The following is a 26,313-nucleotide window of genomic DNA, read 5'->3' as shown; positions in this document are numbered from 1 at the left end:
TCTCTCACTAGTGTATAACACAGATGCTTTACTCCAATTAAGGCAATCCCCTCACTGTTCCCAGAACAATTTCTGTCTCTACAACTTTGTTGTTGCTTTGAACACACATACCTCCTCCCTTTCTCTCCACCTGTTAAAAGCCTATTTTTCGAGGCTCCTTCATTACTTCTTCCCAACAGTTCCAATGGATTCTTGATTACTATGTGTTAAATCCTTTTGCTGACCCATAATGAACCTGTAACATGAGCAAGAAATAAACCTTTTCTGAGATTTGGGAGTTATTTGTTCTTGCAACATAATCTAGCCTTCCTGACTGTTACATGGACTTCAGGAAAGTTAACTTCTCCAAGCTTCACTTTCCTTATCTGAAAAATGGAGATTAAAATCATATCTAGCAAATAAAGTTGCTCTGCGGATTAAATGAGATAATACAGATAAAAGTACTTAGATTAAATACAGGTAAAAGCACTTAGCACAGTGCTAAGGAAGACATATATAATAGATGTTAGTTATTTTGTTATTTTGCATTATCACCAATTAGCAGTCTGTTAGCAATGACAAATGAACATAATGGAGAGTATTATTTGCTTTTTTAAATGTTAAGCTTCAAATTACAAATGTTATAGATTATTGTCAGTAACTTTAGCTGAAAACCTTGGCAGCTATGGATGAACACATTTTAAGATAACTACTATAGAGTTAGCCTACCTCATTATAAAAATAGCTATTATATTTTTTCATATCATAAAGATTAGAATACCATGAAAAAATAATGTTTCATATATACACACTCTGTCTAAAACTCTTAAGCTTATTACGGAGACATTATCCTTTTTTCAAAAGCCTATTTACACTAGGGATATATTGTACTATAAATAACAATTTAAATATGGGATTCAGGTTAGCATATTTCATGACATCTCACACTGTTTTTAAAAAGATTTTTTTCATTTATTTATTTGAGGGGGGGGAAGAGTGAGAGGGGTGGGGGGAGGAGCAGAAGGAGAGAGATAAGCAGACCTCATGTTGAGCATGGAGCCCGAAGAGGGGCTTGATCCCACCACCCCCAGATCATGACCTGAGCTGAAACCAAGAGTCAGACGCTCAACCGACTGAGCCACCCAGGCATCCTGACATCTCACACTATTGAATTTAATTAAATTTTCTCTCCAGCCATATTATGTATGGTTTATTATTGGTTGAAGGCGGCCCAGACCTGATAAAGATGATAATAATGAACACTAACATCTATATTAAGTCATAATGTTAAAAGTGCTTTTATATAAGTCTCATTTGACTTTGAATCCTGCGAGTTATATAATATTTCCATTTCTAGTTGAAGAAAATGAGGCTCAGAGAGTGACCTGTCTAAAGTTACAAAAAACTGGGACTGTAACCTAGGTCTCTTTACTACATATTTCATGCTTATGCCACCACAGAACCTGTAGTAATAAACTATTACCGGAAATAACAACTTCACATGTGTTCTATAGATCTATGTATCATTAGCCTATAAGTCTATATAGCATAAATGTTATATAAAAAAAGCAAGATCATCATCATGATATTTTTTTCAGAAATGAGATTTGGGTCAGCCACAATGTGATAACTCTGGGGATATTTTTTGCTAGCTAGCTTTTTCAGACTAATACACTTGGTAAGGCCAGATAAATTTAGACAATATAACTCTTTGAGTGTACAGTAAACTGATTTACAAAAACACTTCATAAAGTGCCAACATCTGAGCCAAGAGTTTCACATTCCTATTTTGAAAAAATTTAAAAATATGGTTTTATCAAAGAAATTTTGTTTTGACTAAACTTAATAGCACCGAAAAACAAGCATCTATACTTTACAAATTAAAGAAACCACACGTGTACTAAAGGAAAAAAGTTTAGTACACTAAAGATCTAAGATCTCCTCCAGGTGCTACATCTAGGTCATTAAGGAAACACTTCAAACAAACCAGCTGCTGTCCAATGTATCAAGAACAATGTATCTGAAGTACCCAAAGTGACCTAAATGGGATCTTTTACTTTTTAGAAATTCCAACACCCCACTATTTACAACATAGCCTCTTCTTCCAAATGACAGTACGGTAAATTTTGTGAAGACCTTGACATATACGACAAGTCACCTTAGAGAGAAGCAAAGATGAGAGTTGCTTGATACTTTAACATATTTTTTTTCCACCCTTTCCAGAAGCCAATGTGCAATGCACCATGAAAAACGGCTAAATTGGCACCTCTTAAAGTGGCTCATTGTACGCTACTCATTTCCACTACGCTGGCTCTTACTTCCAGTTTCTGGCTTAGTTATTAGCAAGTCACTTCTCTGAATGTTTCATTTCCCATAAAACAAGGAAATGGGTAAAGGACCACGAAGACCTTTGATTCGAACGTCTATCAGATACCATCAAAAGCCTTTCTTTCGGACGATGGAGAGAGGCACACAACGTTCTGCTTTCCCCATCTCATTCCTGAACCCAGGCCTCTTTCTTTAAATCCCAATTTGGGCTTCTTAAAGGATAGCAAAGAGAGTTCGTCAGACGAAAACCAGTGCTCCTGCGTCTTCAAACAAGGCTGGGAGAGGGTTTCGAGGCCTCAGCTGGTTGAGACGGTAGATGGGACCCACCCTCGCCCCATCCCAAGTCTGACGCCTCAGCCCGAGAGCAAGTGCGTGCTGAGGGGATCTCCGGTACCACCAGGCGCGCCCTCGCTGGGCTGCGGTCCCAGTGAAGGGGTTGGGATTCTGAGGCGCGTGCCGAGGCGATGGCAAGCGGAAGCGGCTGGCGGCGACGACGCACGGTTCTCTCCAGGGCGGGTGGGGGAAGGGCTGTAGCCACACCCGGAAGTCGGTCTGCGAGGGAGGGGGGGATGAGGGGGGGGTGAGGCTTCCGGTAGCGCAAAGGGTGTCGGGAGAGGCTTCCAGCAAACCTTCTTCCTTGGCCTCTGGAGGGACCACCGTTGCTGAGGCTTCGGCTTCCACGATCTGCGTTCGGGCTAAACGGCCACGGCGGCTGCTACTGTCGCTCCCCTTGTGCCCGGCTCTGTCCGTATTCGTTCCCAGGCGGCCGCCACGGTTCCAGCAGCGGCCGCGGCCGACATGTTGTGAGGCGGCGGCGCGGGTGTCTGAAGGATGGTTTGGCAGAGGCGGCGGCAGCGGCTGCTGGCGGCGGCGGCAGCGGGGGCTCCGGCTCTTTAGAGCCAAGCCCGCTGGGTGTCCGCCCGGTACGGCGGTGAGGCCAGTGCCCCTGGACCTTGCCTCTGCTCCGGCGCGGTTGGGGACCGGTTAGGCGACAGCGCCCGCTCTTCTCAGGGAACACGAAGGTGGTTCCCCAGTGCTCAAATTTCCGGACCACCTTTGCTTTCTCCTCTCCGACCTGGGCAGTGCTGTCCCCGTAGTCCTCAGCCCCCCGACCTCCTTCCCAGTCTCGCCCTAAATCTCTCACACGGGTGTTCCCCACGCTCACGAACCGGCTCCTCCCCACCCCCCACCCCCTTCATTTTCTGCACCCTCTCCTCTTCGCGCTCCTGGGATCACACTTCTGAGGGCAGCCTTTTGAAAAATCTTCGCGGAATAGTGGACCAGAGCTGGGGAGTTTTTAAAAGTCGGGGCGCGCGAGAGAGGGCGATACGATGGCTTCCTCATCTGGCAACGACGATGATCTCACTATACCCAGAGCTGCTATCAATAAGATGATCAAAGAGACTCTCCCCAACGTCCGGGTGGCCAACGATGCCCGGGAGCTGGTGGTGAACTGCTGCACTGAATTCATTCACCTTATATCTTCTGAAGCCAATGAGATTTGCAACAAATCGGAAAAGAAGACCATCTCACCCGAGCACGTCATACAAGGTAAGCGGTAGGTGTGGGGTTTTGTTTAAATGAGGGTCGGGGGACAGGCGGCTAGTCGCGTGTCCTGTTCATGTCAAAGCCTTCATTCCTCTACCCTGATAAGTACTGGCAGACGAAAAAGCCACGCGGGCATGGAAGCAGCCGGTGCCTTAAGAAAACTGTGTAGTGTTCTCGTGGTGGTGCTTCTCATCTAGCGAATACGAGTAAGGATTGCATGCGTTTAGGTCAGCTCACATCCTCCAAAGATCAAGTATTAGTTGCCTCTCAGTTGACGGCCAGGTAAGCCCACGCAACAAGAATTTTGCCTGCCTAAAGTTGAACCTAGACGTGACAACTGAGACGTTGTCTGCCTAAAGTGGAACCTCGATCATGACAACTGAGAAAGGAACCCAGAGTTCTCCTTTGGAAAGTGAAAATTCAGACAGGAACTTGAAGCATGAGTGGAGGCAGCACCCTTTCCCCACCCGACCTTTTTACCAATGTAGAGGAAAAGATAAATTTTTTGAACACATGAGTAAAAAAATTCATACATAAGTGTATTCAACGTTGTAAAGTTTGATGATGTTGAATACAGACAGTATATTTTCTGCTTTAAAAATGGTTCAGTGGTCCTACCATTCATCAAGTTAGTAAAACTCTCCAGTTCTATTCTGTAAGAAAAGGGCGGATGATCTTTATCCTTCTTTCTTCTTCCCTCTTTCCTTTTTTCTCTCTTTCTCTCTTTCTTGGTTTTTCTTTTGCGAGCTTTGCTCTGTGGAGATAAATTTTTAAAGCTTGGGTTGAAAGGTTGTAAGAGGTTTTTTTCATGGAACATTTCCCTGTCCTTTCCTGCTGCCATTCCCATTTGGATGTATACACTTAAGCGTTTATTGAACAGCATTTCTGAAAGTTTCAACCGTTTCTTGGAGAGGATTTCGTCCAGTAGTAGGGTTTTGGGGGGACCACATTCTGTTGGTTTGTTTCAGGCATAGGGAGACATATTTATTAGTCCTAATGTTTTGAGAGCACTTACATATACTCTTATAAAAAAGTTGTGTTCAATTTGAGGTGACAATTTGCCTTTTATAAAATTCTAACAATTGCTTTTGAAGTCAAAACATCGTGACTAATTTTAATCATTTTAGTAGGCAGGCAGTTGTCTACCATTTTATTTTTTATAATTTAACTTTTTAATGGTGACTTGTCTGTTATTCTGAAGTAGAGAACACATCTCGTATTCACTATATCCAATATTTTACTGTCAATGTTGACAAAAGAATTAAATGATTCATTTGTGGTCCTTAATGATGTGTGGAAGGTAGATTTAAATATACTCTGCTATTTCCATTTCAGTACAGGAAGAGGAAAAAAAATCTCTAGGAAAAACCATATTTGATTTTAAAGCTAGTATTTTTTTCTATTTGTTCGGTGTGCTGAATTCTGGCAAAAGTCAAGTTCTCTATTTTTTGTCTCGTGTTTTATTTTTACATTATATGTACAATTGTCCTAAGTCTTTCCAACACAAATTATCCAACACAGATAGCTACAGTTTCCTTTTACAACTCATAAAAAAGAAAAAGAATCTTTTATCAACATTGCCTTTCTAATGAAAATTGCACCAGATTTCTAAAGGATCTGCCTAAACATTTGTTTACAACCCAAAAGAGGGGATCATTCCAAAAATCTAATAACACATTACAATCTGTCTTCTTGGGTAGTTTATTCTTTTCTAGGATATATTTAGATTTCTGATTGACATGATGGAATAAAAGTGCAGCTGTAGTGTACAGTATGCTAAATAGCTCAACTTTGGAATATGCTAAATTCAGTTTAAGGTGTGAGTCAGAAAGTTCCAGTGAAAGCATTTTCCTTTATGTACTGAGGATGATTGATTAACTTTTTAAAAAATCATTCATTGGGGAAAAAATAAATCATCCATTGGCCTGTTATACTCTTAAAAATTTACCCGGTTTTTTTGGTAACATTGCTGTCGTTAAATAGATAAGGACCTACCATTTTTGCCCCCAATTCTCTCCAGTTAGGGGAATAAAATTTATATATTTATAATCTTGTATTAATCTCACAGTGCTTAATCATTTTAAAGAATTTTTGTCTTGAGTGGTTACATTTTAAAAAAGAATTCTTAAGGCGTGTATTTTTTATAGGTATTTAAAATGTGTTTTTACAGGTTAGTTCTGGAAAGTTTGCTAAATCATGGTAGATATGACATTTTTTATGCTTTCGGTAAGCATTGATTATTTTGGTACGTAGGCTCTATCTAAATGGAATAATAATGTGTATTTAAAGTTGTATGACTCTCACATGTTGAAGTTCAGATTTTCTAGTAATAAGTTTAATGAACTAGATCTTGCTTCAGGACATGTCACTTTTTCACTTGCTACTTTGCTTTACCTTGTCAGAGCAAATTAAGCATTTGAGGCAGTTCTGTAGAATGCAAGTTACTAAAGTCGAAATAATTTTATTGCCAGTAAATCTTTGAAATAGTTACATTTCTAAAAAATTTCTTAATGTTATGAATATTTTAAAGAAAGTGAACTTGGTATTGAAGATCACAGATACACAAAAGGGTTCTAAGCTATAAAAGGTGTTCCTTTTTATATCATTGCTGGTTTCTCTGAACACATATTCTTTTTTTTTTTTTTAAGATGTATTTATTTTAGAGAGAGAGTTTGTGGGGGAGGGGGGCCGAGGGAGAGAGAGAATCTTAAGCCCCATCCTGGGTCTTGACTCAGGAGCCTGAGATCATGACCTGAGCTGAAATGGAAAGTCGGATGCTTAACTGACTGAGCCACCCAGGCACCCCTGTGAACACATATTCTTAAATGAATTTTAACATAGTCTGTTGTATTATGGAAAGAACTAACATTGAGAGTTAAGAGTGCAAGTTCTACACTGGAAAGTCTTTGGCCTTATGCAAATCTGTTAAAGGTTTCCCCATTTATGTATAAATAATACCTCATTGTTTCAGGTATTACTTGCAATTATTGAGAATCAGTTGAGGTTGAGAACCTTACATGATATGCTGTAATAAATAATAATTTTTTAAATGTGTAATGCTACTGACTGAAACATAAAGCTGGAAGTCTGTTATGTTTAACCTTCCAGCATGATGCCGTTTGTTAAGCCAAAGGGTAAGTAAGGCTATTTTAAGTGATATTACTTTTTTTGCATTTTTAATCTCCTGCTAAATCCCCCCGTCATATTTATAACAATAGTAACTGAAAGTAGTGAAAGTTTGAAAAAGTCTCTGAAGATTTGCTTCTTTAACAATTGAGTTGCTCCTCAATATCTATGTTGAAGGATTTTTTAAAATTCCAGTCCCTCTCATGCTGGTACTTTTGTAAAACACAATAAAAACAAATCACTAGAAAAACAAAATTTAAAAAAGACGTAAATAAAAGTTCAATTTTTTTTGTTAGATTCAGTGGACATAAAATTACCATCAAGTTGCTATGAAGGTTCTTTTTTTTCCCTCAGCTTTATTGAGATATAATTAACGTAACATTGTGTAAGGTTAAGGTGTACAACATAATGATTTGATATATGTATATATTGTGAAATGATACCACAGTAAGGTTAGCTAACACATTCATCACCCCATGTAGTTACAGTTTTGCTGTGAAGTTTCCAAAATGCTTACTTTGATTTTCATACTTAACCCATCACAGACCATTATAGGCAATTCTGGCATAAGTCCATGGACCACAGTTTGAGTAGATCTGCTCTGAAGTCTAAACCACAGTCTATTTTAGAAACTGGATGTGAAGTAGTTTTTAAATCAGAGAATCTGAGTGATTGCAGAGAAGTTGTAATGAGAATGATACTGTATTACCTAAATAATCATGCATACTCATTTTTTCCCAAGGGGACACATTGTATATGGCATTGTACCATTTATCACATAATCAAGTTCTTTTCAAGTTAGGATTTTATTATTTTCCTTAAAACTGATATATCTTTCGTTTTTATTTTCCTTCTGCCACCCAACAATAACTTGAATACTACTAGGTACTTGGTACTGTATTAGATACTGCTCAGGATAGAAAGATGGATGATACTTGGTTCCTGCTCTGCCATCAGTCTCTCGTCGTTGTCCCAGATTCCCAGGAATAGTGATCCATAGAGGACATGGTTAAGGGTCTTCGGAAACCTTTGCCAGGCTAATGAGCCAAGAAGTCACATTGGCCTATATTATCCTCTTAATATATTTAAGTGAAGTACATCATCCCCCCTTCCCTTAACATATAAACAAAAGAAAATAGAGAAATTTGAGAACGCTATTTTATGTATTTTAATTTTTTAATGAAAAACCTGCATTGTACATTTGAAGTACAAAGTAAGTCTCACAAAGTCTTGTTATAACAAAACTTTGTAAGATTATATCACTTTTGTAAAATAAGAAAAGACTATATTATTGTTGCTGGGTTGAAGTTTTACTTTTTTTTTTTTTTCCAAGTGGTTGTCTTGTTAACATCTGTCTTTCAAATTGAAAAATGTGCCAAGTATTTTTTTCCCCTAATATACCATGCACTTTTCTGGGTATAGTTTTAAAATACATGGGGAGAGGGTAGCAGACAAACCTCTGAGGAGCAAGTGATGTATGTGTTTTACCCACAATTTTTTTTTTTTTTTAATTTTTCTTTTCTGGCTTTTACTCTGAGATCCCTAGAGCCAGGGCCATAACAGTCCATTAAGTCTCTTTACACAAACTAGAAAAAGACACTTTTTCCTTAAAAACCTTTACTACCATCTGCCAGAAAAGTGCCATAATAAACATACAAATCCGTGTTTACAGTAGGAATGGCCCTCCTTAGTTATGGTACTGTTGTGCACTGAATAACCTACACCACTGCAAACGATGGCCCTGCTTATAAGTCATTTCCCTTATCCTTTAAGATTCTCCTTTGTGTAAAATGGGAATGATTATTACTACATGGCAACAAATGATGTAAAATATCTCCTTGTTTAGAAGATACTATAACCACTCATGGCTATCTGTTAGCCAAAATGTATTTAAAATTTGTATTAAAGTCAATGTAGTTTTTGAAATTAAAGTTATGGCTCTTCCTGTTGAGACATTTTATTGATAGTACAGATTTGTATATGGAAGCTCTTTGAATAATATTAAATATTAACCTTGGATTCACTTGCAAATTTTTTGAAAGCAGTGCTCTCAACCTTAGATGTTTTTTAAAGGTGAGTTGTTTCTTTTTAATTTTTAACTCAAGCCATCCATGGTTAAACGTAGTTTGGATTGGTTTTTTTTTTTTTTTTTGATGTCTAGTCTAGTAATTAATGATATTTTGAAGAGTTGTCTCCATTGTGTTAATTTGTTAATTTTATAAATTTAATATTTTATATTACAAATATATTTACTCAACTTGAATTTAGTGTGATAATGCATATCTCTGTATTTGTTTAGGTCCTGTACACTTCTCAGGGCACTCTTTTAATTTTTTAATTAATTAATTATTTTTTAGTAGGGCACTCTTGTAAATGTAAGACAAAAAATAAAGATGAATAATACATAGTCCAAGTGGTTAAGCGAATCTTACGTGCTAGACACTGTTAAATGCCTTAGATTACTTGTTGATTCTCACAATACAAAAATAATAAAAATATAATAGTGAGTACTTTATTTTGCTTATTCTGTGGGCCATCCTCTGTTCTAAGCTCTTTGTTTATATTCATTTATCCTTCACAGTAACCTGATCTGATGAGATGTAGGTACTGTTATTCTTGTTTTAGAGGCACAGGTGAAGGAACTTATCTAGGGTCACACAGCTGAGATGAGGCAGAACTGGGATCAGTCTCTGGCAGCCTTAGGGCCTGCATGCATAACCACTATACTGCATATGTTTTAGGAAGATATGAAATAGATACTATTCTCAGAGAAGGAAAACTGAAGCTTAGAGATATACATCCAAGGTTATATGAATATATTGACAGCCAAATTTCAAATTCTAAGATAACTATCTGATTTTACAAGGGGGGGAGATTACTTCTGTCTAGGAGGATCAGGCAAGCTTAATTTGAAGATGCAGTTTGATTTGAGCCATGAATGCATTACCATCAGTATTAATGTGGGAAACTGATGTCTTCTGGGAAACATTGAGCTGTTAGATTTAGCATAAGTATGCAGGGATTTAATGGCAGAAATAAAACTGGAATGGTAGGTGGGGCTACATCCTTGGTGTAGAAACTTGGTGTACACCAAGGAAATAAGACTTTCTTCAGGATGTGGGAGGAAACCATAGCCATTTTTGTTTTCTTTTGGTACTGTCTCCAGCCAGTATTACTGAAAATATACTATTATGTTCATGCCTTTAAAAAAAGAGAAAAACCTTGGCTTCTATTATTGACACTTAATAATCCGTCTGTCAGTTCAAGTAAAAAGCGTAAGTTGCCTAATCTTCACTTAATTTTCCACTATACCTCAAGCTCCTTGAGGCCAAAAATTATGTGGTGGTTAATTTGATATACAGAACTCAGAGTAATGCAGTACTGAAGTTTTTTTTGGGGGGGGGGGGGGAAGAGGGGCAATAAGTTAATATAATTAAAATTCAAGTTGTACTAAGTTCATTTACTATGTTTTTTCACCACCTATATTTCATCATTGGGTCAGAAAACAAAAATGCCTTTGGGGATATCAACAGAAAACTATAAAATACAATTTTATTTACTGTGAGCCAAAAGGAAACTTAATGCTTTGTCTTGATTACAGAAGGCATTTAGAAAGTGCATTATTGTAAAACTTTCTTTCTAAATATGAAAAAATAAAGGGAGAGAGAAGTTTTTGTTAATGCTTCTATCCTTATAGTCTTCCTTTATCCCAGTTTTCTGCCACATCACTTGAAATGTTTTCATAGTGCTTCCTGTTAAGTTTTATTTTCAAGGGAAACTTGTTGGCTGAATATAAATGCTGAATTTCATAAGTTTTTTTCACCAGTATTTCTTAAACTTGGCAGTTTGAGTGTCTTTGCTAAAAATAGTTTTCTGTTGATATATTGTACAAAAGAACTTATCTATTCTTTCATCCTGTCCTACTGAAACTTAGAACATGTGTTACCAGCCTACTTTTCCTAAGCCAAATGGCACAAAATATGTTATTAACAGATAGATTCCAAATATTTCCTTTTTTTGTCGTCTTTGAAAAAGTGAGTTAATGATGTTTGATTTACTATAAGTGGTATAGGAAAAACGTTTTCTTAATAAAAGCACATGTTCTTACATTTGACTTTTTTTTCTCACAGGAAATGCTTTGGTTTTTAAAAAATAAGAAAGAAAAGGAAAAGGAAAGGCCTATGCTGTTAAGTGTTCTTCAAGTTTTACCTAATTTGCAATTTAATATTAAGAAAGTTGAAAAAAAAAATACTAGACTGGGGTTCCTAGATACCAGTCCTGCCTCTCAAAAAAAAAAAAAAAAAAGTTGATAAAATGGATTTAGCCATTCAGATAGTTGCTTTGCAACTATAAAATGGGTAAAATTATTATAAGACAGCAACAGCAACCTCCTCCCCCTCCAAAAAATACCCCACAAAAGTTTAATGTTCCGAAGATGGGGGAAAGAGTAAATTTTATTACTCTTTCATGTTTTCCTATTTTCATTTCCCTAGCACTAGAAAGTTTGGGCTTTGGCTCTTACATCAGTGAAGTAAAGGAAGTCTTACAAGAGTGCAAGACTGTAGCGTTAAAAAGAAGAAAGGCCAGTTCTCGTTTGGAAAACCTTGGCATTCCTGAAGAAGAATTATTAAGACAGCAACAAGAGTTATTTGCAAAAGTAAGTAATGCATTTTAAATTATTTTCATCTGAATCCTACCCTGTTTGCTAACAGAAATCATACTGGTTTCTGAAATCATTTCCTAAATCAACATACATACCTAGAGGATTTTCTTTCTGTGGCTGATTGTTTGATCGTTGAGTCTGATGTCTACATCTAACTAACTGATTTGACTCTGTTTGGCCAGTTGTTTATTTCATATAAAAGTAAATATTTGTAGCAACCTGTTTTCTAAGGAGAATAACTCCAAATAACTACTGAGATCTTACTTTGATGGGTGTTTTTTTTTTTTTCCCAAACAAAATACCCACTTAAAAGCATGCAGAGTATACCTAAATATTCTTAAAATTTAAAATGATGGACTGGTGAGAAAATACTATATCATATTTTATAATGAGTGGCATATGAGGAGAATTTGATAAACATCTATTTTATAGTTAAATTTTTAAAATTTAAATTCAGTTAGCCAACATATAGTACATCATTCGTTTCAGATGTAGAGTTCAGTAAATCATTAGTTGCATATAAAACCCAGTGTTCATCACATCACGTGTCTTCCTTAATGCCCGTCACCCTGGTTAAATTTTTTAACACACCTTTAAAACATTCTAGGGATGCCTGGGTGGCTCAGTTGGTTAAGCATCTGCCTTTGGCTCAGGTCATGATCCCAGGGTTCTGGGATCTAGTCCCACATCAGGCTCCATGCTCAGTGGGGAGCCTGCTTCTCCCTCTGCCTACCACTCCCCCTGCTTTGTGCGAGCTCTCTCTCAAATAAATAAAATCTTTAAAAAATAATAAACAAACATTCTAATCCTAAAAAATATTGAAGGGCTAGTAGAACAGAGAAAGGGAGAAAACTTTTTTTTTCTTATTGAAGTTCTGATTACCAGTTTGTGAAGGATTAGCACCAAGTACTAATATTCCTCTATTTTATTTTTTTACTTTATTTTATTTTTTAATATTCCTCTTTAAAAAAAAAAGGGAAGGAAGAGGATGAAATTCTTTTTTTCCCCACTAAGTTTTGGCCTCTCCTTTGAAATTGTAAGGCAGTTTTGGGTTGAATAGAAGAGGTGAGATTTCCTACTAGTTATTATAGTTACCATTAACACTGGGAAGTATCATTTTAGGTAATCTCTTCCAGATTGGCACCATACCTGATCTCTGTGTAGTAATAACAATCAGTTGGGTTTGAATCAAAAAACATTTGAATTTTAAGTGTTGTGAGGTACTAGGTATTAGAAACCATTTAAACTAATAAGAAAAATAAAAGTTTACTAACATTTATTGAGTTCTAACCATGTGTTAATCATGTTGCTAAGTAATTTACCAGTATTTTTTTTAATCCTTACAACAACCTACAAGATAAGTACTAAAGAGTTACTAAAAGCTTTTGAAGCAGGCGTGAACACAAGCAAACAATTTATAATCCATATGAATATGAGGTTACTAAGAAAGGTGATTAAAAAAATAATGGCTATTATTTATTGATTCTCTGCTATTGCAGATCACACAGAGAGTTCCAAATTAGATTTTTGTTTTTTTTAAGAGAAGGAGAGAGGGGAGGTAGGGGCAGAGGGGGAGGGAGAGAGAGAATCTTAAACAGGCTCCATGACAGTGCGGAGCCAGACTCAGGGCTCGTTTTCACAACCCTGAAATCATGACCTGAGCCGAAATCAAGAGTCAGATTCTTAACTGACTGAGCCATCCAGGTGCCCCCCAAATTAGATATTTGATGAAAGGAAAAAGATTCTCTGCTAGATGCTTTATATACTTTGCAGAGTCTTTATAAATATGAATAAAATAAATAAATGTAAATTTTATTATACCCATTTACACATTAAGAAACATTCAGAGATGGAGAAACTTGCATGAGATCATTCATTCATTTGTTCTACTGGTAATTACTGAAGTTCTCACTACTTACCAGAGATAGTGCTAAATGCTAGGCTTATAGTAGTATACAAAAGAGACATGGTTCTTGCTATTCTGAAACGTAGTTTACTGGAAAGGATTGAGTTAAACAAATAAAACAAGTAAGTTCATATAGTTAGGAAGTGTGGGAGTCTAAATTCAAAACTCATGTCTTCTGACTCCAAAACTTGCTCTTTCTACATTACCATGCTAATGTTCTAGCCACCGTTTTGTCTGCTTAAATTTATTTTGAAACTTTTAAGTGGAACATGCCTTATCCTTTCCAGGGCAAAAAGAAAAATGAAAGAAATAATTGCCTGTCTGCCTGCCTGCCTGCCTGCCTGCCAAATCCGTCTTTACTTTTCTATCCTTGTCATCTGTTTTTTCCTCTTCCTTATCTCCCTTTTTTCTTCCCTCATCTATGGGGGGAGGGGGGAAGGGCAGAGGGAGAGGGAGAAGCGGACTCCCCGCTGAGCAGGGACACTGATGCAGAACTCCATCCCAGGACCCTGGGATCATGACCTGGGCCAAAGACAGGTGTTTAACCGACTGAGCCACCCAGGTGCCCCATTACGGACTCTTAAAAAATGTTTTTCATGAAGCACTCTTAGTCTGTTTTACACTCCAGGTATTCCTGCCATAAAAGTAAATATGCTTGTATATTAGAATAACTATTTTCCATGCTTTTTTAATAAAGATGGATGAAAGTAGTGATTAGAATGTCTGGCTTCTGATTTCCTAAACAAAAAAAGTTTTTGTCTTGTAGGAGAAGTATGATATAGGTACACTAACAGCTGTAATATGAGGCTGACTGTTCCATGAGCAACGTATAAAGAGATCCCAAGTATGGAGACATCACATTAGATTTTGGCAGTGTAAGAGTGTGCCAATTATCTTGCATGTGAGTGCTAATACAAATTTAAACCCAAGCCGCAACTTCCTCACATGTCTCATGAATGTTGACAATGGAAGGAATACTTTGCCTGTAGTATAAAATCAGTTCTGGACTAAAAAGCTGGGGAAGAAACTTAACTTTCTTTTTTGCATAACAAAAAAAACAGCTAGTATGCAATTTTCTTGTTGATCTCAGCAGATGAACTGAGCTGATATTGTTAATTCAGATTCAAGAAATTATCTGAATCTTAATTTGTGTAGATTTGTGATCTGCGTGCAGTATTAACTAAATTGGATAGCTTTTGGGATGCCTGGGTCGGTCAGTCGGTTAAGTGTCTGCCTTCGGCTCAGGAGTTCCACATCGGGCTCCTTGCTCAGTGGGGAGCTTGCTTCTCCCTCTGCCTGCCACTCCCCCTGCTTATGCTCTCTCTCTCTGACAAATAAATAAATAAAATCTTAAAAAAAATAAATTGGATAGCTTTTACACTTTCACATGTGTACATAGGCTTTCCCCACCCTTTTCAACATCCATTAGTGATTGAACTTTGTGAACTGGCATGAAACATTACAATGTTTTGTTGTAGCATTTGATGGAGAATCTTTTATATACACTTGTAGTAGGTGAAAAACCAAATTGCAAATCCTTTTTTTTTTTTTTTCTTTGAAGCTTAAACTATATACTAAGTTTTTGGTCCAAATTGAGTAGAATAAGTTAAACTTACATTGCGTTCTGTTACCCAATATGAGTGTATTTTTGTAAGCATAATGATATTTAAATAAAGTTTTAAAAAGAAAAAGACATCATGTGCCAGTTACTAAACAGTTTTCTTAGCCTGAAACCCACCTTTCTATGCTTTGATTTCTGCTTTTCTTTTGGACTTCATTATAGACTCTGCTGCCAGTAGGGGTTCTGGAGGAAGATTGTCCAGCTGGAGGAGGAAGGCAGCACTTGGGCTCCTTTCTTTTACTTCCTATTGGCCTCCTTTCTTTTACTTCCTATTGGCCTCAAGCTTCTTCGAACAACCTACCAGTGTTTCTTCACCCTGGCTGCATCAGTTTTTTTTCCTGTAGCAGGACCTGAATCCAGTTTGCAGTTTCTTTAATACTTACAGAACCAGCCTAAACATTCACCCTCTTCCTCAGGAATGTGGGTCTCAAACATTGGGGCCCTCTGCCAAACTCAGAGATGCTTTTACCAGCCAATCTATGCCCCTTCTTCAGAGGACTGAGTTTCAGTTCCATGGATTCTTCCTGTAAGCTTCTAAGTTTCAAAAATTCCAGCCTCTTCTTTTGTTGTGCCAGTTTTAGGGTTGGTGGCTGGTTTTGACAGTTACCAGTTGCATGATGTCTTAGTGTTCTTTTCTTGCCTTTTCAATGACCTAGTTACCAACTTTATACTTGTTTAACAATCCTTTATTTTTTTTTCTCTCTGTTCCCCTAACTAGTGTGACTTCTATCTCCTGATTAGATCCTGAATGACAGGAATCAGGAAAGAACTTAATAGAGAAAATAATATTTCAGTTTGATTTGGAGGAAGAGTGGAATTTTGGTGGGTGAAAATTAAGAAATTTCAAATAGAATGAACATCAGCGTGAGTTAAGATAGCGAAAATGGGAGGGTATGGTGTATCTGGGAAATATTTTACGTTCTAAGTTTTTTTGGAGTACCAAGTATAGCAAAAGTTAATTTGGGAGATAGGTTGGGGCACGCAGTAATTTGGAGACCTTTAACTCTAGGCTGAGAAATTGAACTTAATTGGTAACAGGTGATTTTTTTTTTTAAGTATAATAATGGCCTGATTAGAATTCTCCTCTAGAAAATTTTGGATAATAAATTCATGACAGATTATTAAGGAAAGTTAGGAATGTACATGGTAAAATCTTAATGTAAGAGTTATGCTGAGTATTACGATTTCCCCACAAAATATTCATTCAGAAAATACTGGAGGCCTATGTGTTGGGAATGCAACAAAGAGTATGAAAATAGTCTCTATCTCAGGTCTAGTGGAGAAAAAAGATAATAGGCTCAGATAATTAAAGAATAAAGTAGATAGGTGTGGGAATGCATGGAGAATTATAGCATATAAAATAGAGTATACAGTATGACCAATAAGGGTCAAGAAAGACCAATTTCTACTTTAAATGATAACTAGGAATTAGCCATGCATAAAGGAAGGGGGAGGATATGAGCCAAGCTTAAGGAACAATTCTGAGAAAAGACAGAGAAGGAGAAACAGCATTGTTTTGGTAGAATCCAATGGACAATTATATATGTTCTTTTCATGAACAGATTCATTTTTTCCCTCTTGGTGGGATTTTTCTGTAAGTAGATGAAATTAAATTGAGAAAGATCTTCAGCTGTTGCAAAGCGTGTGTAATGCATATGTGTATATCTTAGTTTCTAAAATTCTTTATTGAGAATATAGCTTTAAAACAAAGCTTTATTTATTTATTTATCTATTTACTTATTCTAAGTAGGCTGCATGCCCAGTGTGGGGCTTGAACTCCTGACCCTGAGATCAAGAGTCTCATGCTCTACTGACTGAGCCAGCCAGGTGCCCCGGTTTCTAAAAATTCTGTGATGGTTGTTGGAGAGGATATATATCAGATGAATGAATTTTAACTATCTCACTTAAATTCAGTCCTGGATAAGTGCCTTTTCTCTAGTGTGTGTATTTATGGGGAGGGGGACAGAGGAGAAATATATGTATAGGATACGGAACTGTGTGAGAAACTCAAACATCGGTGCCTGGTGGCTCAGTCGGTTAAGCATCCAGCTCTTGATTTTGGCTCAGGTCATGATCTCAGGTCATGGGTTAGAGCCCCCCCGTTGGGCTCTGTGCTCAGGGCAGAGTCTGCTTATGCTTGTCCTTCTCCCTCCACTCCTTCCCTGGCTTGGGTCCCGTGTGTTCACTCTCTCTCTTTTTTTTTCTCTCTCTCTCAAATAAATAAGTATCTTTAAAAAAACCCTCAAGCATCAAGGTAGCTATTGCATTCATGTATAGTACTTCTCCTTAAGAGTTAGAGGTACTGTACTAGACAACTTTTAAACCACAGAAAGAATCTTTAGTTTGAAAAATGTTTACATTTAACTGTAAGTTGAGAGGACAGAAGAATCAAGTGAAACAAAAGGAATGAGAAGCAGAGAAAAGAACCAAAGAGAGGACATTGTGATTGTTCTACCAGCTTTTTCAACTCTATTGAGCCAAAGGTCATAGAATTATATGGCATAAAAGGGACTGTCTAAAGTTTCCAAGTTTTGGAAACTGTCCTTAGTTGACAGAGAGGCAGTCATCTATATTTTCTTATAGAGTTCATGTTCTCCAGATGTATAACAGTTATATAGTGGTTGGAAAATATCCAAATTTGATGATTAAGTCTGTAATTGGCTTAATTTATATTTAACCAAAGTGTATATGTTGTGAGTTTTAAAAAATATGTATTATTTGTTTTTATGTTTTTGGTGTTTAGGCTAGACAGCAACAAGCAGAATTGGCCCAGCAGGAATGGCTTCAAATGCAGCAAGCTGCTCAGCAAGCACAGCTTGCTGCTGCCACAGCCAGTGCATCTAACCAGGCAGGATCTTCTCAGGATGAAGAAGATGATGATGATATCTGAAATTTACCAGCTGAGTTTCTATTTCCTCTATAAATGTTTTTCCCTGCACAAGAAAACAGTGAAAGAAATGCTTATCTGTAATTTTGTATGCATCTTGGTGGACTTGCCATTGGTATTCTAGGGAAATCTGTTGTTAAGTTTCATCTATTGTGTGCTATTCATGTAAAAACTGTCTCTTTGAACTATTGAAAATTTAAGGTTCAGTATAATATCAATTTTGAATTTTTAATGGTGTTTATGAAATTTTAGATAGCAGTGAGTCCTTTATTTGATCAATAAACAGTGTTACAGAAAATGTCGTTTATAAAATACAGTGAAATTTATACAAACAGAAACTCTAAGTCTGCATTTGCATTTCCTCTGCCCTTTTAACTAAGCTAAAAATTGGGAATTTTAAATTATTGGGGGGAGGGTGTTATGTGATGCAGTAGATGTTAGATCAGGTTGATAAAAAAACAAAAGAGTTCAGTTTTGTAGTATCTGAATTTTTTGTCTTTTAAAATGAGTATATATATATATATGCAGTAAATATATATGCTCAGATAAATATACTTGTTTAAAAAAATCTCAAAACATTCAAAAACTAGGAAGGAGTATGTTCAATAGTTGTATAAATTCAGTGGGTTATGTTTTTGATTTTGTTTTTGTTTTATGTAGAGGTAAAAACTACAGTTTTATTATGGCATAATTCATCTTGAACTATGCTATTACATTTCAAAGACTGCCCAATTTTGAGGACTGTCATGATTCTTACTACTTCACTCCAATAATTGTTAATAGTATTACTTGCTTAGTCCATCCATGTTTATTGGACCTTGTGAAACAATTGCTTAGGTTCCATTGGTTTAATGGAGATTCATGAATATTCAAACCTTTACTGGGGGAAAGAAATGAAAGTTAATAAGCATGCTTACTGTAAAAGAGGGATTTTTTTGTAATTTAACTTGTAGTTATAGTTTACTTATTGTTTGTTTTTAGCATTACTTTTACATTTTCTTGACTAGATGGCCTAGAGTGTCCAATGCTTCCTTTTGAAATAGCACCATTGTCTCCATCATAATTGAGTGATAGCTTTAAAAATGATTGGCTTTATTTTGTTTAAGAAAGCGTGTCATAACTGATCAGCCCTATATGAAACGTAAATAGTTTCAACCTACTCATTAAAAGGGAGAAGCTTTACTTTGTTTCCAATAAATAAAGCATGGTAGTGATTTTTATAGGAATCCAGTGAGTTGAAGAAATGGCATATTGTTTGTATTTTGGAAACAGAATGGAAAAGCCATTTAAGATAGTATAAAGTAAATTCCTATGTCAGTTGCCAAATCATTTAAATTTGTATGTTCACCAAGCCCAAGGATAAATTGTGGCTGCTGGGATTCCAATTTTAATTGAAGAGCTAAATAAGTAAAGTTTATAAGTATTAGATTTCTTAATTATCTTATTTTGCAGTTTTAGAAAATGTGAAATATTAGCATACATTTATTAAATACACTTCCCCCATGCCATGAAAAGGTTAATTTTGCTGGATGTTTTAAGTTGAAGTTGATACTGTATCCATGAAGTGCTTTGGACAAGATAGAAGGGGTTGTTCTTTTAAAAGTTTAAGTACCAAAGGTAGTCTAGTCTAAGAAATAATAAGTTAATAAGTGTTGGCTTTTCTAATTTGTATTGTAACATCCTAATACTTTCTATTTTAAGATTATCTGTTTCTTAAGTAAACAACTTAGACATTTTTCCACACCTTTTTTTTTCCTGATGCAGAGTTCAGGTTAATTAATATTTTACTGCATCTGATAATGTATTATATGTTTGAAGCCTAGTGACTTTTCATTTTGACATTCTTGTGATTTCATATGCTGTATTCTTCAAGCAATAAAATTCTGATGTGTTTTATAAATTGTTTTTACATTTAATAATCTACACAGATTAGCAGCAATGTCTATTATTAACATTTTTACTAGTTTCAAGAATCTTAGGCCCAGAAGACATTTTGATCATTTGGTATATAGTACCTGACTTTCTCCTTTGTTTATTGTTATTATTCAGAAAATGTGGTTTTACTTGTACTTTTGTAATTTACAGTCCTAGGATCTAGGCATAACAAAGCTAATTAAGCAGTGTTTTACTTTTAGCTTATTTTTTAACATTTAAAAGTCACTGTACCATCCGTTGTTGAGATTTTTAAAACCTTGTGGGGAGAGAAACAAATCTTTAGGGTTCTTGAGAAATAAAGTTATTGTTTAGTAAATATTTTCCCCACTTCTTTGAATACATATCTGTCTTTTTCAATAGCCTATCAGATTGATAAATGTTGAAAAGTTACCAATTTTTAAAACTGCATATACCATAAATATAGAAGAGTATATAAGTGAGGGTTTTGACAAATTAAATGTAATCCTGTCATTGGCCCTCAGATCAAGACACAGCGGTATGAACACCCCAGAAGCCCCTCTTGCCCCTATTTTAACACTACCTTCTTCCTCCCCAGAAGTAACTACTATTTTCTAAAACCATAGATTAGTTTTGCCTTTTATTTTATGTAAATGCAATCATAAATAATACACTCTTTTTTTTAACTTTTACAATTTTAATAAGTCTTGTACAGGCTTACTAAAGAAAAGTATTCTACCCTGTATACCTAATAAAAATGGAAAATTTACATTCCATTTGACTGGCTTAAAGAGTTTAAGACAACTTTCACATTTATAGAGCCTAATTAAGGCTAGACAGGCACATTCCCATCTTCCATGTCATCCTTAACCCTTTTGTCCTGAGAAAGGAGGCTTAGCTGTTTCTTTAGTTCTTTTTTTTCTTTTTCTTGTTCTAGTATCTTTGTAGGGTGAGAATAACATTTCCACAATTTTGGAAAAGTTCACTTGATGGCAGCTGAACAGAGCAGACAGTCTCTGAGTTGCATTCTTTCTGGTTAAGTGCTAGATACACTTGGCTTGTGTTTTACTGAAGGATTCAAGTATTTGACCAGTTCTTAAACCTGTTAAAACTTGTACTTGTTCCATTTCTGTTCCAAATGGCTGAAAGAGCTCTGGTAGGATCACACCCAAGTTATACATATCTCACATGGCATCACACTCACATACTTCTAACTCTTCAGGTTAAGGGTGTACAGACAAGTACCTACTCTGGAAGTTTGTGTTGATGTTCTCCTGTCATGTCTATTGATCCAGTCTGTGTTGTTCTGTATGATGTCTGTGCAGGCCAGACCAAAGTCTCCTATTTTTACTTGGTGATCAGGGCCATGAGGAAAATATTTCTGGGCTTCAGATATCTGTATACTATTCTTATGTTATGAATATAAAACACACCTTCCTCCAGTTCTTGAAAGATTTTTATTGCAACACTGGCCATAACATAAGGACATGCAGATTGGCCTCCACACTCCCGGCCCTGCTTGGTTCTATTCTTATGTTATGAATATAAAACACACCTTCCTCCAGTTCTTGAAAGATTTTTATTGCAACACTGGCCATAACATAAGGACATGCAGATTGGCCTCCACACTCCCGGCCCTGCTTGGTTCTCTCAGCTATCCAGTTCCACAGAGAGAGTCCCGCAGCTGGATCTGGATGTGCAACATCAGGTGATGTCTGCCCCAACGAGTTTTACGTTTTCTTCAGAATATTCCTCGATGGATGTGAAATTCTCTTCTAAGTCTCAATCATGCCTAAGTGGCAGCTGATGTTCAACAATCTGGAAGACAAATCAGCCAAGCTATTTTCTTGGAGTAAAATGAATGACTCAAATTCACTGGCATCTTTTGTGACTAAATTGATGATATAGTTCATCAATCTGTTAGTCTGATTTTCAGTGCCAGATTCTCCTAAGGATTTTTCTTTTTCTTTTTTTTTTTTTTTTAAGATTTTATTTATTTATTAGACAGAGATAGAGACAGCCAGCGAGAGAGGGAATACAAGCAGGGGGAGTGGGAGAGGAAGAAGCAGGCTCATAGCAGAGGAGCCTGATGTGGGGCTCGATCCCATAACGCTGGGATCACGCCCTGAGCCGAGGGCAGACGCTTAACCGCTGTGCCACCCAGGCGCCCCGAGGATTTTTCTTTTTCTAAAGTGACCTTGGCAAGGATAATGGATGAGCTGTTACTTTAATCATTTTTAACGTCATATTGATTTTTGTCATCCTCCTGGTTGGAGCTCACTTCCAGAGGTGGCAACTGAGTAGAAATTCTATCTTGCATTTGGACCACCTGAGCATGTTCTATCCAAGCATTATGATGGCCTGACAATGTTAGGATACTGAAGACCTGCCAACACCTTCACCTACCATAGTACCTTCATGCAATCTGTTTAGTTGCACCCTTAATCAGGATTTTTTTAATTGCAAAATACTGACCATCTAATTTATTCCTGATCTTGTATACTCTTTCGTATTTACCTTTCTCTGAGTTGGCAAACTGTTGTAATTCACTTAAGTAACATGAAGTTTGTTCTTCAAAGCTGCTTCCCTTGATCTGATCTTCTGGATGTGAGAATTACCCTCACAAGGATCCTGAGGAGCTCTTAAGCTGACATCATTAAATGAGCAATAGCTTGGGGCGCCTGGCTGGCTCAGTCAGTAGAGCGTGTGACTCTTGATCTTGGGGTTGTGAGTTTAGGCCCCACGTGGGGTGTAGAGATTACTTTAAAATGTTTTTTAAAGATTTATTTATTTTAGAAAGTGAGAGAGAGCACGGGAGTGGGAGTAGGGGCAGAGAGTGAGGGAGAGAAGCAGACTCCCTGCTGAGCGCAGCCCTGATGCAGGGCTCGATTCCAGGACCCCGAGATCATGACCTGAGCTGAAGGCAGCTGCTTAACTGACTGAGCCACCCAGGNCCCCCCACCCCGCCAGTGTACTCTTTTATTTGATCATTGTTATATTTGTGAGTGTACTAGATTTCTGATGCCACTGTAATAAATTAAAACAAACTTAGTGACTTAAAACAGCACAAATTCATTCTCTTACAGTCCTGGAGATCAGAAGTCCCAAACTATTTTTATTAGGCCAAAGTCCAGCTATCAGCAGGGCTGGCTCCTGAATCTGAAAGTTGTGAGTGGAGCATCTGTTTCCTTGCCTTTTTTCAGCTTCCAGTAGCTGCCTGTAGTTTTTGTAGCCCCTTACTCGGTATTAAAGCCTCTGCTTTCATCATCACATCACCTTCTCTTCTTCTATAGTCTAACCTTCCTCTGCCTCTACCTTTAGGGCCCACCTGGATGATCCAGGTTAATCTCATTTCAAGATCCTTAATTTAATCACACCAGCAAAGCCTCTTTTGCCATATAAGGTAACATTCACAGATCTTGGAGTTAGATCCTAGATATCTTTGGAGGCCATTATTTAACTTGCTTGAGTGAGATTTGTTATAATGTATGTGTTTGTAGTCATTCATTCTCACTGCTGAATAGTATTTCATTAATTTAACCATTTTTATTATATCCAAAATTTTTCCCTTCTACCATTGATGGGTATTTGAGGAATTTCTAGTTCCTGGCTATTATGAATAATGCTGTGGAGAACATTCTTATACATGTCTTTTGGTGACTGTATATATGCACTTCTGTTGAATATATACCTGGGAGTGGAATTGCTGGGTCATGGGGTATGCACATATTTGGTTTTAGTATGTATGTCAATTTTCCAAAGGCTTTTAAGAGGGCACTATTTTAATATGTACCATTATAATGAATTACTCTAAAGGTCTAGAGGCCTGACAATGTTAGTGAATTTCTCAAAATACTTAAATTTTACCAAATGAGTTATATTTGCTACAGCAGGTCTGTTGTTATTTAATATCACACAAGATGAAAATAAAAGCAAAAGTATTTGTTCTTATTACACAGTAGTATTGTGCACTCAGATTATTGCTCCTCAGAAGAAATGCAAGTTTTAGATAATCATAAATAGTATGTTGAGTTTATAAATAGAATGTTTAGTTATGGAAAATACATGATTTACATTTTAATTGAATTAAAATGTTTTATAACTTTTTTTGGAAATAGAGATATTTCCTCATACCCAAATGGCCACCAGGAAGAATTATCTAATCCAGATAGCATAGACACTGCCTTCGACTGGCTTCACTTGGACTGTGTTTGTTTCTTTTCTTCTCTGTCCCCAACACCTTGGCCCCTTCTACTTTTTACCTTGCCCCACAGCATAGAATATCATGGGTAGGATTAGCCAGGGTGAAGAGAATGGCTGTGTAAATAGCATCCTTTCACCCACCCCCCCCCCAAGCATCACCACTGATCCTTCTCCTATTTCCTCAAAATAAACGATCTACTCTTACATATGTACTTAAATTTGCTCTTTCCCTATACAAGATAGAAATGAAAAGAGAAAGCAGGGAAGCAAAGAAGGCAACTTTTAACTTATTATCAGTTCCTACCAGAAATCAAGCAACTTAGTAGAACCTTAGAATTTCTTAATCTCTTAGAATTTAGGATTTCTCAACCTCGGCGTTATTGGCATTTGGGGTCAGTCAATTCTTTGTTGAGAGGCTGTCCTGTGCATTGTGAGGAGTTTAGCAGCATCTCTGGCTTCTATGTACTGGGTGCCAGTAGCACCCCCTCACCCCTTGTGACAACCCCAAAATACCTCCAGACATCCCCAGGTTTCTGGGGGAGTGTGCAAAATCACCCCTTGTTGAGAACTACTGCGTTACAACATCAAGGCTTTTACTTTTAGGATAGGGTACTGAGGAAAGACTGAAACTGAACCTCTGTTTGGAAGCAACATGTGTGTAAGTCAAAAAAGACAAAAAGAAGCAAGGTGCTTTGGAGAGAATAGGCCTGGGATTAAAGTATATTTTGAGGAAAGTAAGATCTTGAAGGTGGCTCTTGACTTCACATCTGCGGATCCCTTTACCCCCTAGAAAGCTGGTCCAGTTCTTAAAAATCTACCTGCTTATGCTTTTCACCCAGAGATCCTCGCCAAACCCAGTTTAAGATAAATCAGGTATACTGTCTCCTTACAGTATATATCTTTTAGCAAGTATTTTTAATTGCTTTTATTGTGGTTAAATATGCATATAAAACGTACTATTTTAGTCATTTTTAAGAGTTCAGTTCAGTGACATTAAGTACATTGATATTGTGCAACCATCACTATTTCCAGAACGTTTTCATTATCACACACTAAAATACCCATTAAACAATGATTCCTCATTCTTCTCTCCCTGCAGCCACTGGTAACCACTGTTTTGCTTTCTATTTCTAATGAATTCAGTGATTCTAGGTACCTCACATAAGTGGAATCATACAGTATTTGCCTTTTTGTGTCTGACTTAGTTCATTTAGCATCATGCTTTGAAGGTTCATGTTGTAACATGTATCAAAACTTCATTACTTTTTACAGCTGAATAGTATTCCTCTGTATGTATATGCCACATTTTGTTTATTCATTTAGTGTTGAATGAGTAGCTTCCGCCTTTTGACTATTATTGGTGCTAGGGACATAGGTGTACAAATACTGGTCCCTAATAAGCTTGTTTTTTTGAACACAGAGATCTATATTTTGAGAGTCGAAACAAGGTAAGAAGTATAGTACAAATGCACATATTAAGATAGTTTGTAATATATGATAAATATGACATGAATGAAGGGGATACTTTTGTACTAGATCTTTACCTGTGTTATTTCATGTTCTCATTACCTCTGAGAGTTAGGTCTTGATAATCCAGGGTGGCAGACTGGTAAACACAGGTATACCATCAGAAGTAATAGATACATATAGTATTTTACTTTATGAACCTTATATCTTATGTTTAATGTAGTTGATGTAGAAAACAATATAGTCCATGGCTATTTCCTTTCAATTTCATATTATCTACTTTTTGTATACTTTTGTATACTTTTTATGAATAGTACTCATTTGTCACTGGTGTGAAATATAGTAGTGGAGCTAGAAGGAGATTTTCCAGAAAAAAATTTTAGTGTATTCGAGAGGTTTTTTACCGGGGATTGGGAGTGGAGGGAAAGTGATAGTATTAGAAAGGATGTATCTGGTGATGGAAGAAGAAACTGTGCTTGCTGTTAAGGCAGCTGAAGATCCTCTGACTACTAAAGGAAAATGTGGCAGGCTCAGAATTGTTTGGTTATGCAAGATGCTTTTCATAAGTTTGCTTCCTTTATTATGCCTATAAAAGATACCATTAACATCGTATTTATGTCATTAATAAACTTCCAGGATCCATGTAGTACGGTATAGTAGTATAGTTAAGATAAGAAGAGACAACAATGATA

At 36.7% G+C, this 26,313-nt stretch overlaps 1 protein-coding gene and 1 pseudogene across 1 annotated transcript; one reads left to right on the top strand and one right to left on the bottom strand.

Moving 5' to 3' along the window:
• Positions 1–3,196: 3,196 nt before the first annotated feature.
• On the top strand, positions 3,197–19,956 carry DR1 (down-regulator of transcription 1). Its single transcript, XM_040627025.1, has 3 exons — positions 3,197–3,858; positions 11,475–11,638; positions 17,915–19,956. Exons 1-3 carry the CDS (start codon positions 3,639–3,641, stop codon positions 18,059–18,061), a joined length of 531 nt encoding a protein of 176 aa, XP_040482959.1. The 5' UTR covers positions 3,197–3,638; the 3' UTR covers positions 18,062–19,956.
• LOC103669363 lies at positions 19,053–22,028 on the bottom strand (annotated as a pseudogene).
• Between the last annotated feature and the right edge of the window lie 4,285 nt (positions 22,029–26,313).

This window comes from Ursus maritimus, unplaced genomic scaffold (assembly GCF_017311325.1).
Source record: "Ursus maritimus isolate PB19 unplaced genomic scaffold, ASM1731132v1 scaffold_12, whole genome shotgun sequence".
In the NCBI taxonomy this organism is placed as follows: Eukaryota; Metazoa; Chordata; class Mammalia; order Carnivora; family Ursidae; genus Ursus; species Ursus maritimus.
This window is presented reverse-complemented; position numbering and strand designations above follow the sequence as displayed.

Excerpts from the sequence above, each read along its gene's own strand:
- DR1 (XM_040627025.1), top strand. The coding sequence starts at position 3,639 with ATGGCTTCCTCATCTGGCAACGACGATGATCTCACTATACCCAGAGCT. Across the intron at positions 3,859-11,474 it reads ACCCGAGCACGTCATACAAG|CACTAGAAAGTTTGGGCTTT; the intron begins GTAAGCGGTAGG and ends TCATTTCCCTAG. Across the intron at positions 11,639-17,914 it reads AACAAGAGTTATTTGCAAAA|GCTAGACAGCAACAAGCAGA; the intron begins GTAAGTAATGCA and ends TTTGGTGTTTAG.